This window comes from Pantherophis guttatus, chromosome 1 (genome assembly GCF_059756535.1).
Source record: "Pantherophis guttatus breed Tessera chromosome 1, ASM5975653v1, whole genome shotgun sequence".
In the NCBI taxonomy this organism is placed as follows: Eukaryota; Metazoa; Chordata; class Lepidosauria; order Squamata; family Colubridae; genus Pantherophis; species Pantherophis guttatus.
In genome coordinates this window covers 252945830-252962136 of record NC_142063.1, presented here as the reverse complement: position 1 = coordinate 252962136, position 16307 = coordinate 252945830, and the positions used below count along the sequence as shown (strand labels likewise).

The 16307-nt window shown below is 36.8% G+C and overlaps 1 protein-coding gene across 50 annotated transcripts in view; it reads left to right on the top strand.

Moving 5' to 3' along the window:
• The window catches only part of TRDN (triadin), a 233932-nt gene that overhangs the window by 66962 nt on the left and 150663 nt on the right, over positions 1–16307 (top strand). For 48 of the 50 annotated variants that reach the window (XM_087882730.1, XM_087882715.1, XM_087882758.1 and 45 more), the window contains 3 exons: positions 944–1003; positions 1662–1841; positions 10282–10341. In XM_087882730.1, coding sequence (XP_087738856.1) covers positions 944–1003; positions 1662–1841; positions 10282–10341 — 300 coding nt within the window. The remainder of the gene's footprint in view (positions 1–943; positions 1004–1661; positions 1842–10281; positions 10342–16307) is intronic. The other 2 variants (XM_087882735.1, XM_087882727.1) reach the window with 1 other exon arrangement.

Genomic DNA, 16307 nt, shown 5'->3' with positions numbered 1-16307 from the left:
TGGGAAGTCCCATTTTGTTCCTGAGATGGAGAAGATAGTCTTGAGACTCATCTATTCTCTCTCATTTCAAACAAGCTTTTGCTTTTCCACAGCTGGAATAACAATTCCATAATGTCATGCTCCCTTGCTCTTTTCTGCTTCAGTATAAAATATAATGCAAATACACTTTATATTTATTTTGCAAATACATGTTCTTTAGTCAACTAGGAAAAAAAATTGAGGTGATGTAGATTATCTCAGTTCTTCTCTTCTTTGTCTTGATGGGAATAGTCTGCAGGAGAACTGTACTTTTATGTTTGTTTTACCTAGTTACATCATTCTACAGCTCTGGGAACTCAGATCATTCTTATAGATAAGTTTTCTTTTAAAAATGGAGCACTTACAAATGATTTGTGTATACGAAGATTGAGATTATGGAAATAGTGTGATTGTCTGTTATATCAAATTACTATATTACTCCACAGTTTGTAATTTGTACCAAACATACCAGGTGAACTGATCTGTAAATCACCATAAAACAATTACATACATTTATGTCTGCCATTGAAAATCCATTAAAACAAGTGTGTCTTAAGCTATCTATATTGTTAGGTGGCAGATGATTGATGTGATTACATAAGTGTTCTGCAACTCATTCTTCATTTTAAAGGATAATGGAATTAAAACAACAAAATTACCTGTAAAAAAAAAAACCCTTTTCAAAGGAATTAAGGATCATGTATCTTAGTATACTGCTCCATATTATATAAAGTGCTGGTAAAGTAATGTTAACATCTTTAGTGAGGATTACATACAATTTTGCTATTTAACTCTTTGAATTAAATCCACAGTAGCATTCCATAGGTACGGGATTCTCAGTTCACATTAATTACTTTTTCTTAAATGGATAAATTAATATTTGTGTTTTATAAATTGGTAAAATAAGATTATTTTCTCATTATAGTAACAGAAAAAATGAAAACTGAACAGCAAGAAAGGATGGGAAAAAAAGTTGTCACAAAAGGTATTTCTTTAGTCGTTAATAATATTCAGGAGCGAACTTCCTTAACTTCTTTAATCATATAGCAAGACTGCAGAGGCCAAATCACTCCAGGAGGCTATTAGTAAAATAATGATAAGATTTAAACCTTAGTATGAATCACATCAGATATGAATTTAACTCTCCAAATTCTCAGCAATAATTGTGAATTCTGTGAGTTGAATTCTGGATATGGCCAAGTTGAAAAATCCTTGTCTAAACATTACTTTATTCTGCTATTGTGCAGAACTTAAATCTTAAGATTAATTGTTGTTGTTAAATATTAAGACATTTAAGAATTGTTTGGATGTGTTACTATTTTGTTATTGTCATACTATTGTTTTGTTTTACTCAGAAAACTAGACAATACTTCATTAAATACAAGTGTGTAAAAAAAACTAGGCATTATTCTCTTGAAATTGCTTTTTAAAAAATCTGTAGATATTTGAGCTAAGAATTAAGTCCTGTTTAAACAGTGTGCTTAAAACAGTTGTTCTGCAGTTTATGTTTTCCACTTATGGTTAATAATGACACTGAGGTTTTTTAATACTTCATAAGATGTATTGAAGATATTTTTAATGCCATATGGCAGGGATTTGTGAAAAAGGGACTTTTGAACCTAAAACATTTATGTTGCATGCAGATAAAAAGAGCATCCAAGTTGAAGAAAAGATAAAAAAAGATGTGAAAGAAAAAAAACCCGAGGCCAAGGCACCTGAAAGACTAAAGACCAAGGAAATCAAAGCAGCGGAAGTTACATCACCAAAAGCCAAGGGAAAAAAGGAGACTGCCCTGGCAGTCAGCGAAAAAATCGATCATGAAGGTAAACAATATCAGGAGGAGGTCACCAAGAAATGCTGAAGTGCAGGAAGGAATTCAGATTCCACTTTTTAGAAAGAATTCATCCATAATTATGAGAAGGAGGGGAGGGAGGGATGTCTTGGATCTACTGATGTTTACTTTTTTTGACTAATAATTCTTTTAGGAACAAATTTCACTACAAAAGCATTTCCAGCATAAGAAAGATGTGAAAAAAGATGTGAAATCTCTTAACTTTGTCTAATGGAAGGAATAGTGACTATTAGGCCCCATCTAGAGATCATCACATCTTCACATTCTTAAATCTAAGCAGAAAATTTGTCAGGAATTGGAATGAGAAAGGGACAGAGGTAGGCAGAATTTGGGGAACATAGATTTTGAGTTATATGCAATTTATATCTCTTTCTACAATACATGCATTGAATGAGGGAAAAATGGAGGCATGGGGAGGATTGACTTCTCTGAATGCTTTTGACATCATCAGCCAGCCAGCCAATCATTTTGCTGGCACTTCTGTGAGATGTATGTTTCTGGAATGTATATTTCTTTTTTTGAATCCATCCATTTATTCCTCATGTACCAGTCTCAGGGATGTTATCAGGTGGGTTAAAATAGGGGTCCACAACCCCCAGGCCACGGCCTACTACCATGAGCCAATCGGAACTAGGCTGCGGAAATGGTGTACACTAGGCTGCGGAAGTGGGCGAGTGTGTGCGCGAGCAGTGGGTGAGTGCGTGTGCTCCATTTCTACCACTCGTGCAGAACCATCCCCTCTCCCTCCCCCACCTACTGGTCCACAAAGGTAGAAAGGTTGGGAAACTTAGGGTTAAAAGAAACATATATAACAAGGGAATAAAATCCAAAATATAATTTTAAAAAGCCTTAAGTTACTTTGTTTCACTCTGGTGCCAGTCTCCAAGAGGAATCCCTGAGGGTAAGAGTTCTTATAAATTCTAAAAATCTATCTAGCTCATTAAAAAAAACCCACAGTAGCTAGTTGAATGCAATAGGAAACATATAGCTAGGGCACAATTAATATTTGGTTAAATGTTTTGGACTCAGTCTGGATTCAGTTTTGGACTCAGTCTGGACTTCTTTCCTTCTCTCTTATGTGAATATCTTTACTTGTCCACTTTCACACAACACATTCCATTTTCTCATTGCTTTCTCTTCCAATTCTTGCTTGTGGTCCCAGCCAACCATTCTCTTTTTAAAAAATATTCCAATTCACAGGCTCTAATGTTCATTTCCTCATCTTTGTAGTCAGCCAACCAGCTTTTGATGAGTAGAATGGAGACTCAATCCTAAATGAGCTGTTTTCAGCTTCACTTGAACTTCCCTGCCATTTGAAATTCCATTCCACATTGGTTTTTTTTTTTCTTTTTCTTCTTCAAATGTTGAACCTCTCCCACGTCTGTTGATGCTTTTCTTTTAAGCACAGATGGTGGCATTTTGAAAACATCAGGATTCACACGGGGAAATGGTAGACAATACAGATATTATTAGCATTTAGGATGTATCTTTTTAATGAGAGCGCTTTTGAAAAGAATTTTGAAATTTTGAATTTTGAAAATTTCATACAAATCTTCCATTTGAACTGGTTTCAGTTTGAGCCCCCCCCCCCAGCTTTTTTTCTTTTTAGGAGAGGGAAATTAAAGTCTTCCTATTTACCTCCATGCTGTGCAAAAACACTATATTTTAAAATTTATTTATTGTTAGGTCCCATAATCTGAGTTATTTCTTAGAAATTATTAGGATTATCTGTTGAGTAAAAAGCTATGCATGTAACTAAAATGACAGCACACATCAATTTTTTTTAAAAAGTCTTCCTAATCATTTGAAAGGGGATGCAGTGGCTCAGTGGCTAAGACACTGAGCTTGTCGATCGAAAGGTCGGCAATTCAGTGATTCAAATCCCTAGTGCCACGTAATGGGGTGAGCTCCCATTACTTGTCCCAGCTTCTGCCAACCTAGCAGTTCGAAAGCACATAAAAATGCAAGTAGAAAAATAGGGATCACCTTTGGTGGGAAGGAACAGCGTTCCATGTGCCTTTGGCATTTAGTCATGCCGGACACATGACCATGGAGACATCTTCAGACATCGCTGGCTCTTCGGCTTTGAAACGAAGTTGAGCACCACCCCCTAGAGTCGGAAATGACTAGCACATATGTGCGCAGGGAACCTTTACCTTTATTCATTTGAAATACTATACAATATTTTAACATATCTAAGTTAAGAACATTTGTGCATCATCTTTAATTTTCAAGTCTCTCTCTCTCTCTCTCTCTCTCCTCCTTCTCCTCCTCCTCCTCCTCCCTCCCTCCCTCCCTCCCTCTCCTTCTCCCTCTCCCTCTCTCTATTCATCTCTCTCTCTGGGTTTTTCAATTTTTTAAAGTTTTGTCAGACACGAACAACCAGGTCCATATGTGCAAAGCTTGAGCTAACTACTTTATTATAGTCTGACTATAATACAGGAATCTCCCCAGTCTGGCAGTTCTTTCCTGGGAATAGCCTTCCTCCCTGCCAGTCTGGATACTTCCTAAAAAGTTCAAATAATTCACCCCCAAATTCATATTAAAATTCTTGGGGCTTTTGTTTGGATTTCTATTATTGCATGCATGTTTTTGCATACCTTTCCTGGTATTTGTATTTCTCCAACCAATTTCTCATAATATTATGTGTTTATGTGCATATTTATTCCAATAAACACATTTTTGTGCTCATTATTACCTAATATATGTATTTTATGTCTTTTTATTTCCTTGTGAATTTGCATTGCATTCAGAACAGTGTTAGTTATATCCAGAAAGCTTGAAGGGTGTGAATATTGTAAATCTGTATAAAAATTAGATTGAAAAAAAAATATGTGTCCCAATTAATTGCACTATGAATATGGATATTATTCTTTAGCCATAGCAGATTAGGAAACAAAATCAAAATTTAACTTTGAACCTTAGCATTACTATTCCTTCATATTCGTTTTTCTGACCTGTTCAATCATTTCTGTCTTTTTGACAGATGTGCCATATAGAAATTGGGAGCACTGGTGGTGAGCTCATATCTGAAGAGATTGCTCTCATTACTCTCTGAATGAGCTTTCAGTTTGAGTAAAATGTACTGAGCTGACAAAGGGCTGATAGGGTTATGGAAGGAAGATTGTATGAACTTAATATTTCTTCCTTTGGCAGAGCACTCCTGGGTACAGGGTTGCCCTACAAGCTGCAGCCCATCAGAACAAAAATGAAAATTGTGAGATTTCTGCATTTCCCTGATATGTCACTTCTGCATAATAAAAAGGAGATTTCCCTGATCTAGATGTAGAGAAAGAGAGGAACATTTGGCTCCCGAACCCTTTCTTAGACATTTTCCATTCCATAGCTTCAGATTTTCTCTGAATTTCAGTTGTCAATTTTTTTAAAAAAAATCTATTAATCTTCTTTAAAATCAGCACTTTATGATAAAATATGGTTAGATGTGTGTTTATCAGATAATGCCACTATAAATATTTTATGAGGAAAATATAAACACATATATTTAAATATGTGTTAATGTATGCATTTTGGTGGAAAGCTTTAAAAATATTTTTGGCAGAATGGGTACATGAAAGTTTACACATGAAATAATGATGAAATATACAGTATTGATTTTTTTTCATCCCTAGTGCAGGTACCATAGTTTTACACATATAACCAAAAGTCCGGGCTCTGATTTTATCCAGTTTGTGTTTGAAAAAAATATTTTATTGATAGCTAGAATGAGGTGCAGGGGTGAAATCCAGCAGGTTCTGACAGGTTCTGGAGAACCGGTAGTGGAAATTTTGAGTAGTTCGGAGAACTGGCAAATACCACCTCTGGCTGGCCCCAGAGTGGAGTGGGAATGGAGACTTAGCACTATTGTTCCCCCAGGAGTGGGTTCTACTTACTTTACTACCGGTTCTCAGCGGGGCTGCGCACGCGCTCTTCTGCGCATGTGTTTTGATGATGTTGGGGTCGGTGGGCGGAGCCTCCTGCCGGCTTTGCTACCAGTTCTATAGAACCGGTGCGAACTGGGGGCAACCCACCACTGATCCTTCCCCCAGGAGTGGGGAGGAAATGGGGATTTTGCAGTATCCTTCCCCTGGAGTGGGGTGGGAATGGAGATTTTGCAGTATCCTTTCTCCAGGAGTGGGGAAGGAATGGGGATTTTGCAGTATCCTTCCCCTGGAGTGGGGTGGGAATGGAGATTTTTTTAAAAATTTATTTATATGCTGCCCTTCTCCGGAGACTCAGGGCGGCTTACAATGTGTTAAGCAATAGCCTTCATACTTTTGTATAATTATACAAAGTCAGCTTATTGCCCACACAATCTGGGTCCTCATTTTACCTATCTTAGAAAGGATGGAAGGCTGAGTCAACCTTGAGCCTGGTGAGATTTGAACTTGCAGTAATTGCAGGCAGCTGGTGTTAATAACACTGTTAATAACAGTGCTTTAGTCTGCTGCGCCACCAGGACTCTTTCAGTTTTTGCAGTATCCTTCCCCCAGGAGTGGGGAGGGAATGGAGGGAATGGAGATTTTGCAATATCCTTCCCCTGCCACACCCACCAAGTCATGCCCATAGAACCGGCAGTAAAAAAATTTGGATTTCACCACTGGTGAGGTGTAAAACTGGTAGTCTTCAGCACCAGGTCTTTTGCCAATTCCAGTATTCCAGTGAAAGACACAACCTAAAGATGAACAAAAATTGGTTCTTTTCACTGCTGTCCCTTCACCCTTTCTCCCCCCAAATGTAATTCATGGTTTAATAGATTGAAAGATGATTCAAGTGAAATATACAGTGTAAAGTTTTAAGTTGATAACTGACACACATGTGTCATAAGCCTAAATCAACCCTTCATCGCAATGCACATGGATTTTTCTAACTGGATTTTTTAAAAAACAAAGCCAGCGGGTAATATGACTTTTCCAAAGCTATCCAGAAAGAGCAGATGGAAACTGCAAAGCAAAACTAGACCATATGCGAATTATATAACTGCTGGAATTAGTTATTTTTAAAAAATAATTTTAAGATATCAGGATTATGTTTGTGATCTGAAAAAACTAAGATTTTCCCCAAATTCCTTTGATTTTTTTAAAAAATTTGTTTATTCTGGACCGTGGTTCAGTACTGACCTCCATACCCAAGCATTGCCTGCCAAGGAGTATGAACTTTCAACAACAGAAACGCTGGGGGGGGAAGGATTACGTATCCTCTTCCGTACCAGTTGATCATAATGCAGAGTGGCCCTTTGTGTGCTTCCAGGGAAGCCGGGAAAATCACAGATTGGAGCAGGGCAATACAACTTGTGCGTTATCTAATTTAGACCTCAGTGGAAACCACAGCTGATGTTTTCGTGCATTCCTCTTCCAGATGAATATCAGAGGTGGCAATTCATAAAGCTTAAAATCCAGTTCTTTCCAGTGGAATTAGCAGAAAAGCATTGCTAATGGAAATAGTCTGTGAAGAGCCCAGAAAGGCGAACTTGACCTGAATTCTTCAGCAAGAGCCCAACATTTTCCATCTGTTGAATGTAGTAGCTTTTATTTTGTAGCAGCTGCAGATAAATTAAAAATAAGCTTAATATATTTTATTTAATTGAATAAGAAAATAAATTAGAATCGATAAATCATTTTCTGCTGCACAGATTTATCATGCAGTTAATTTTCTTCTGCCTCCAAATGTTTTAATTTTAAGTGGTCTGCAAACTCTTTTTATAATTGGATCACAAATGTTGCCCAAAGGAAAGGGAAGATGTTTATTTTTGTGGAGCAGAAAACTAAAATTATGCTGAAATGACCACTACAAGCTCTGCTGACAGTCCAATGGCCATTGCTGTTTCCAAAATTGTCACATAGCCCTTTCAATGACTAGAGACAAGAACTTAGAAGTGATGCAAGGAACTTGGCCCTGGTGAAAGAAAAAAAAATGTATCTGAGACCTGGGGGTAGTAAATTTGAAAGTTGTCTTTCAGTAGAAATACTTTGTGCCAAATGGAAATTTATCTCCTATAAAGAATTTGAATTCTTTATAGGAGTCGTATAATCACAGAAGTTAATTCTTTTGGATTTATGGACTTATGCATGTATGATTATGTTGTATCAATGCAGATGTCTATTTTGTACATTCCAATTTACCTTGTGTGTGTGTGTTTTTTAATGTGCTTTTTAAAATGAAGATGAGAGCCAGTTTGATGTAGTAGGTAAGGCACAAGGTTAGAAACTGGGAGACTGTGAGTTCTAGCCTGCCTTAGATATGAAGCCAGCTGGGTGAGTTTGGGACAGTCCTTGTCAGCCCTAAGGCAGAAGAAGAAGAAGACGCAGAAGAAGAAACATAGAACATAGAACAATAGAATTGGAAGGGACCTCAGAGGTCTTCTAGTTTAATCCCGGGAGACCCTATACCATTTCAGACAAATGGATGTCCATCTCTCTTTTTGAAAGCCTTCAGTGATGGAACACCCACAACTTCTGAAGGCAAGCTATTCCATTGGTTGAGTGCTCTCACCATTACGAAATTTCTCCTTAGTTCTAGGTTACTTCTCTCCTTGGTTAGATTCCAACCATTGTTTCAAGAAAAAGAAGGAAGAGGAGGAGAAGGAAGAAGAAGAAGAAGAAGAAGAAGAAGAAGAAGAAGAAGAAGAAGAAGAAGAAGAAGAAGAAGAAGAAGAAGAAGAAGAAGAAGAAGAAGAAGAAGGGGGAGGAGGAGGAGGAGGAGGAGGAGGAGGGGGAAGAGGAGGGCATTTGATGCACTGGCTTTCAAATTTATATACTTGTTTCATAATTTAAATGATTGTGTGTAAGCATCCTCTGAAGTGCAATCAACACAATTGACACACAGAATTTTGAGCTTTATTTAACACTGCTTTCCGCATTTTAGCCTATATATAAATTTGTCACTGTTTAATTGATAAATTGCATAAATTTGCTAAAGGTAGAGTTCAGTGGTTCTCAATCTGTGATCTGTGGACTCTTGGGGGCGGTCGATGTCATCACAGGGGGTCCATGAAGGCTTGAAGAAATGTTATGATTTAAATTTTGAGTTAAGTCTTAGGGGTCTGTGGCCATGGTCCATGGCCACAAGGGGTCCATGGTGAAGAAAAGGTTGAGAACCACTGATCTTATTGATTGTCTATTTTCATTGTCCATTGATACTTTGTAATATTATTTTAATAGAAATTCTAGTGCTTTAACAAAAAATGTTCATGGCACTGCAATAGGAATTTGTTTTTTTATCTATTCTCAAAGACCAATACTGAACAGAAAATATTACATTTTCAATTAAAATATCTATGGTTATTTAAAGTGACTTAAATCAGTCTTAAAATGAAAATAGTGATAAAAGTAGATACAGTTGCCCCAGGGGTGAAATGCTCCTGGTTTGGACCAGCTCAGCCAAGTAGGTAGCGATGGCGGTGGGCAGTTCGGAGAACCGGTAGCAAAAATCCCTGCCCCCGCCCCCCACGCCCAGCTGAGCCGGGTGATCATCAGATGCTTTTTTTTCTTTTAAATGCCTCTGACGAGCCAAGCTCTGATGATCCAAGCTCTGACGATCCCAGCTGAGTTGCCCGCCGATCAGGCAACTCAGCTTGGATTGTCAGAGCCTTTTGAAAACATTTTTTAACATGATTTTACATGGAAAAAATGGTTTTAAAAGTAAAAAAAAAAATTGGCCATGCCCACCCAGTCACATTACCCCCCCCCCCACTAAGTCATGCCCACAGAACTGGTAGTAACAAATTTTAGATTTCACACTGAGTTGCCCTATAAATAAATGCCAGAAACATTTGGACTAAATTGCCTAGTTCAGGAATAGCCCATTTCATGTTGCTGGACTCAAGACACTCAGCTTTACTCCCCATTGACCATTGTTAGCTAGGGCTATTGGAAATAGTGGTTCAGTCATCTCTTAAAGGTTTTCCATTGTCTATCCCTTAGTTAGCTTAACTGTCCATACTGGAAACATCTAGATTACTCACATGCAAATCCCTTAGAAAAAAGAATGAGTTCCAGCAGTTTTTCAACCTGGCATTCTGTAGATGATCTGGGGTTGCAACTCCAAGCTATAATGGCCTTTTGCCCTGCTGTTGAATAAGTCTAGGAATTTCAGTCCCAACCTTTGTGGAAGGTGACTAATTTGGGAAGGTGGCGGTAAGGAAAAGAAGTGGTGATTTGGTCCTTAAAATTATACATGATTTAGAGAATCCATTGGAAGCACCATATTTGTGTAGAAAGCCTGAAGGAATTTTCTACGGAAGAATCTTTAAAAAGACACAGAAACACCAATGCTATCATTTGTTTCATGATTGGTTACTTCAAGAAATAAAAAGTCATTAAGAGTTCCAGTGCAGTACTCTTTTTTTAAATCTTCATTTTTTAAAAAATCTAATTATGTCTTATTGCTCTTTTTTCCCCCTTCTATTCTGCCAGATCAATTTGCATTCTGTCGTTATATGATTGACATGTTTGCACACGGGAATTTGTACACAGGTACTTGAAATGAATGCTGTCAATGAAATGTTTGGTTTTTCTCAGAGCTTCTACTATTTTGTGCTCTTCAAATATCTCTCTGTGTATTGGCGTGTGTGTGTGTTGTTAAACATGGAAACTGAGAGTGCACAGGTTAAATAAAGCATATTAACAAATGGCTTGATCCATTAAAGCTTCTAATAAATTTTTCTGTAGTTGCATGCATTTAGGTTAATGTCAATATAAAAAGTTGAAATCAGTAGAGATTTGATAAAGAAGGAAGATGCTTTCTTTAGCAGATGGCATACTGATTGTTTGCATGATGCTTTTATGCCATATAAAAGATAAAATATTTACTTGAAGTAAGGTTTCGTTGTATTTTCTTAAGATAGTAGAAAACATCAAAAGACTGACCAAAAAATCAAAAGCAGGGACAAATATCTCATGAAGATATTTTGAACCAGTTGGAGTTTTTAGGATAGAAAAAAGTGATTTTGTCGGAGGGTTGGTGGGTTGGGTTTATACTGGTATATAACCACACACACACAAAAAGTTCCAGGATCATAGATAAATTTTCCTTTCTATAGGATTTGCTAAAGCTTTCTGACCATAACTGATGATAATTAACATCATCATGTCATCAATTTTGAGATGGATAACAGGTGAAAAAATTGTACTCAAAGCCAAAAAGTAGAAAACCAAAAAAAATCCAAAAGAAACCGAAAAATCCAAATATTTTTTCCCCAAACTCAGTCCCTCCCATCTACTTTGCAGCTCTGAAGCTTGTGGCATGGTGATCATAAGGACATGATTGTTTCTGAAAAAAAGAGTATGGTGACTTGCTAAAATATTGTAGGAAACTAATTATAGTCAAGAAAAATTATGAATTAATTTAGTGTGTGTGAAACTTGAAAGTCATTCAAATCCTCTATGTAATAAATGTAGTGATTAGGTAGGCTGCCGAATCATGAATAACAGCTCATTTTTTTTCCACAGATCTTGATGAGATTCAAGGTTCTTCAACTTTTAGGGAAAGGGATATAATTACCAATGCCACTTGCCTCATATTTGTTGACAAAATTAAAATACATTGTTCTGTGCTTCGTGTAGGATGTACATCCACTTCCTTTTCTGATATGGCACCTCTTTCCATATCTTTTTTTAGCATGCCATTTTCAAAATATGCAGAAATGAATGTTTTTCTGAGTATTGCCAGTTAATAGACCAAGAATATAAATGTATTGCTTTCTTACCTGGGCATTTTAAAGTGATTTGCTAATGCTAAAAAATCCTACAGAAATCTCTCTAAGGTATGTTTTTCAGTATTTATATTCCCAAAGAGAAAATAATTCAAAAGATGCAATGAAGTACATTCCTAAGAACGTAGTTCTTATCCCAGCTAAGATAAAGTAAAAGGACTTAAGCAAATGGTTTCTTATTGTTTAGAATGTCAAGACCAAACTCCAATCCACTTCTGAGATATTCCAACAGTTCCCACAACAATTAGCCAAATTAGGTAGGGCTGATAAGTGTTGAAGAATCCTAAAGGGTACTGTTGACATAACCATTTACATGGTTTGGGTGGGAGGGCTATGCATGCTTTATAAACATAGAAATTGAGAAAACTGACCAAGCAATTAATCATGATGTAGTTATAGTTACCTAATTCCCACGGTCAACTAACACTATGAATCTGAGGGTTAATTGTCCCTTCTGATTGTTATTGAGGCAAAGACCTAGATTGGCCCATGAAAATGTAACCTTATAGAACCATAAAGTTGGAAGAGACTACTGCGATCATATGGTTCAATCTCTTGCCTCTCTATATCCTTTGTGGCCATTTTAATCTTTATCCTCACTCAATTCTAATGGGTTTGGAAAAAGAGACAGAAATGGAAAGGAATGGTTCCTTCTAACCTTGTCAATAGCAACACCACCATCAATCATTGTGCCACCACAATTGAAGAAGGAGAAGAAAAACAGAAAGTGGGCAATAGGTAATAGCCTCCTGGCCTTTTTGCAGTAGCTACATGCTACTGCATAGTAATCCTGAATAGTGTCCTGTTGTGTTGCTACTGCACAAAGTTGAGGTAATTGGCTCTGTATTGCTTACATTTCAAAAGCAAGTGAATGTAATTTGGTAGAGTTCATTCACTAGATTCCAAAATGTAAATGATAACAACAGATCACAGTAAATGGAAATGTTTTTCATGGATTTTATAGAATTTCATATGCTGCCATGTACATAATTTAGGTTACTCTTTAGAATTCTTGTGAGCTCTAACTGAAGAATATATATTCCTGTTTTTGCATTCAGCAAATATAATTTCATTTTATGATGGCCAGTTATGTGTGAAAAATTCTTTCCTCTGTACTTCTATACGCAAGAGGTTTTGTAATATGCATAATACTGTGCAGAACTGAGGAAAAAGGATACTTCATCTTTTATAGTGATACTTCAAGTTCTAGAGATAAATCTGGGGAATCTATAAACTTGAAGATGTTCGTAAACAATAACTTCACTAATACTTGACCACCACTTTCGTCTTCAAGATATTTATGTTTATTTTAAATGGAGGAAATTTTTAATTTCCTAGTGATACAAAATTCATTTTAAATTGTCTCTTGATCTTCTGATGGCAACAAGTCGCCATCTTGTTGCCAGTGGGTCAGGGCACCAAACTGTTGAATTTGCAGAAAAATAACCAGAGACTTTTTTTGTCGAACATGGAGAAAATATGGGTATCATGTTTCTCATTCAAGAAGCCATTTGGTTTTCCCATGTTCCTCATATGCCCATGACTCTTGCTTGAATCAGTCTATGTTTAGCAAGTATAAAATGAGAACTGGACACTATTATTGCTTTTCCCCCCGAATAAAGTCCACAAGTCTTAAAGCTGTCAAGTTTGAAGATCTCTGCTTTACACTGTCCAAGAAACACCTAAACTAATTAGAATCCTTTACAATGAAAAAAATAAAATAAAAACATTAAATCATGTTCAATGGATGCACAGCTTTGTCTGACCAAGATTCTCACCCCTAAAGTCAATGAGTTCAAGGTCTGGAGACAGGGTTTCGGGAGTTTCAATGGATAAAGCGATTTCCTTCTTAAAAATTGATTCTTTTTTTTTAAAAAAAATGCCATTTAATCCCAGAATGCAGTTTTAACAGCTGTGATATTTATATTTAATAGAATAGAATAACAGAGTTGGAAGGGACCTTGGAGGTCTTCTAGTCCCAGGCAGGAAACCCTATACCACTTCAGACAAATGGTTATCCAACATCTTCTTAAAAATTTCCAATGTTGGAGCATTCACAACTTCTGCAGGCAAGTTGTTCTACTTATTAATTGTTCTAACTGTCAGGAAATTTCTCCTTAGTTCTAAATTGCTTCTCTCCTTGATTAGTTTCCACCCATTGCTTCTTGTTCTACCCTCAGGTGCTTTGAAGAACAATTTGATTCCCTCTTCTTTATGGCAACCCCTGAGATATTGGAACACTGCTATCATGTCTCCCCTAGTTCTTCTCTTCATTTATTAGTTCAATTTATTAGTTCAATTTATATGCCGCCTTTCTCCGGAGACTCAGGGCGGCTCATTAAACATACCCAGTTCCTGCAACTGTTCTTCATATGTAATCATATTTAATTATCAAATTTGTATTTTTTTTTATTTGTGGCATAAAATAACCAACAAATAAATATTATACAAAAGCCAATTAAAATTATTAAATGTAAATAAAAACAAGGGGACCAGAGAGATTACAGGGACGTAAAAAAGGGAGTTAAGAGTATTTACAAAAGGGAACACATCGGAATAGCACAGGTAGTCCATGACTTACAAGCACAATTGAGCCCAAGATTTATATTGTTAAGTGAGGCATTTGTTAACTGAGTTTTGCCCTGTTTTAAAACCTTTCTTGCCTCAGTTGTTAAATGAACCACTGCAGTGGATAAATTAGTACCCTGGTAATTAAGTGAATCTGGCTTCCCCATTGACTTTGCTTGTCGGAAGATCTCAAAAGGTGATCACATGTCCTTGGGACACAGCAACGGCCATAAATATGAACCAGTTGCCAAGCATCTGAATTTTGATTACATCATCATGGGGATGCTGCAAAAGTCATAACTGTGAAAAACTATCATAAGTCACTTTTTTCAGTGCCATTGTAACTTTGGACAGTCACTAAATGAACTGTCGTAAATCAAGGATTACTTGTACACATAATGCAGCAGTTGGGAATGGCATCAGAAAACATTCATTTCCTAGGTCCCACCACAACTTCTTAGCAAGATGCCTCTCCTGACAGATCAGATGGAACAGGTAGCTGTAATCAGGAAGAGGAGATCCTCAGATAATCTGGCTCCATGCCATGTAGGACTTTCAAGGACAAAACCAGCACCTTGAATGGTTATCTGGAAGCAAACTGGTAACCAATGCAGCTCTCGAGCAGAAGTATAATGTGTGTCCTTTCAGGGACACATATCATTGCCCATGTTCCTGCATTTTGCACTAGAGCAGCCCCATGTGGTGGCGCAGTGGTTAGAGTGCAGTACTGCAGGCTACTTCTGCTGATCACCAGCTGCCAGCAGTTTGGCAGATCAAATCTCACCAGGTCAGTAAAAATGAGGACCCAGATTGGTGGGGGCAATATGCTGACTCTGTAAACTGCTTAGAGAGGGCTATAAAGCACTATGAAGCAGTATATAAGTCTAAGTGCTATTGCTATTGCTATTGCTACGTAGAATGCATTAAAGTAATCCATTTGGGAGGTGACCAGGGTATGAGTGACTGAGCAAAGCCCCATAATCCAGGAATGGGCACAACTAGCACATAACATGAAGATACACAAAGGGAGGAGAAATTCAAAACGAATGGAGAAATTATGATAATACACATAAATGTCTCTGATTTGGCAATCAGATGTGGAAAACAGCTGAACTGAACTTATAGATAGGAACAAATGAGGCTAAGCATAACTAAAATGGAAATACTCTCCTTCTGCTACTCAATGACATGCCTTCCTTTAATTATGCACCATGCTTTAATTATGTGTCTCCGGGGAATTTTAAAAAATTCTAAGTATGGAGGGAGCAATATTCATTAAGACCACAGTACATGGGGAGGGAAAGTTTAATTCTAACAAAATTGCCCTCATGCTGTAATTAGCAACAGGGAAACAAGTTCTCACTAGTGTCACTGAGAGCCTTTTCTAGTTTTAATTTTAGTGCTTGGAGTAGTTTTTATCAGAATAATGACTGGAGAAGAAGGATTACATTTCTCCTCGCCCTATCCAGATTAATTTTTTTAATTTCCTGAATTGCTTGAAAGACACTGAATTAACTCAATCACTGTTGCTCAGCCTATTCTACCTAGGAGATTGCTATGAAGATAAAATATGGGTGATATTATCTTGGCACTGTGAAGGAAAGTTAGGATATATATTGCTAATTGCACATCAGTAAAGAGGGATAACAAGGAAATGATTTGCTTAGCAATTTAGTGCAATGTTATTGAATTCTGCTCCTTTGAACCATTATGTGAAATGTGTTTTTATTTTGATATTTACTTTCCTGAATTGTATTATGCTTTTCCCAAAGAAAAGTGTACAAGAATCTACATGCATATGCTATGTCTACTTAGTTTTCAGCTGAGCAGGCAACCCACCCTTAATAATCAAATGATATCCAATATTGATGGTAAAAATTATCTATAGTAGATACCATAGTTTGTTTTATGAAAAATTGTGTATAAAACTGCATATGTGACAATGAATCCAATGAAAATGCACACAAATCTTTAGAAGTTTTTTTTTTTTAATTCCAAACTGAAGTCTAACTAGCATTAAGAATGGGGACAGGAGTAATAGGAGGAAGAATTGAAAATACTTCTGCAGAAAATGGTTTGAAGAGATCAATTTGTGAATTGCAGGAATCCATGAATATGCCAAATCAATTGAACTATGTTTTTGCTATCGTCAAAAAAATA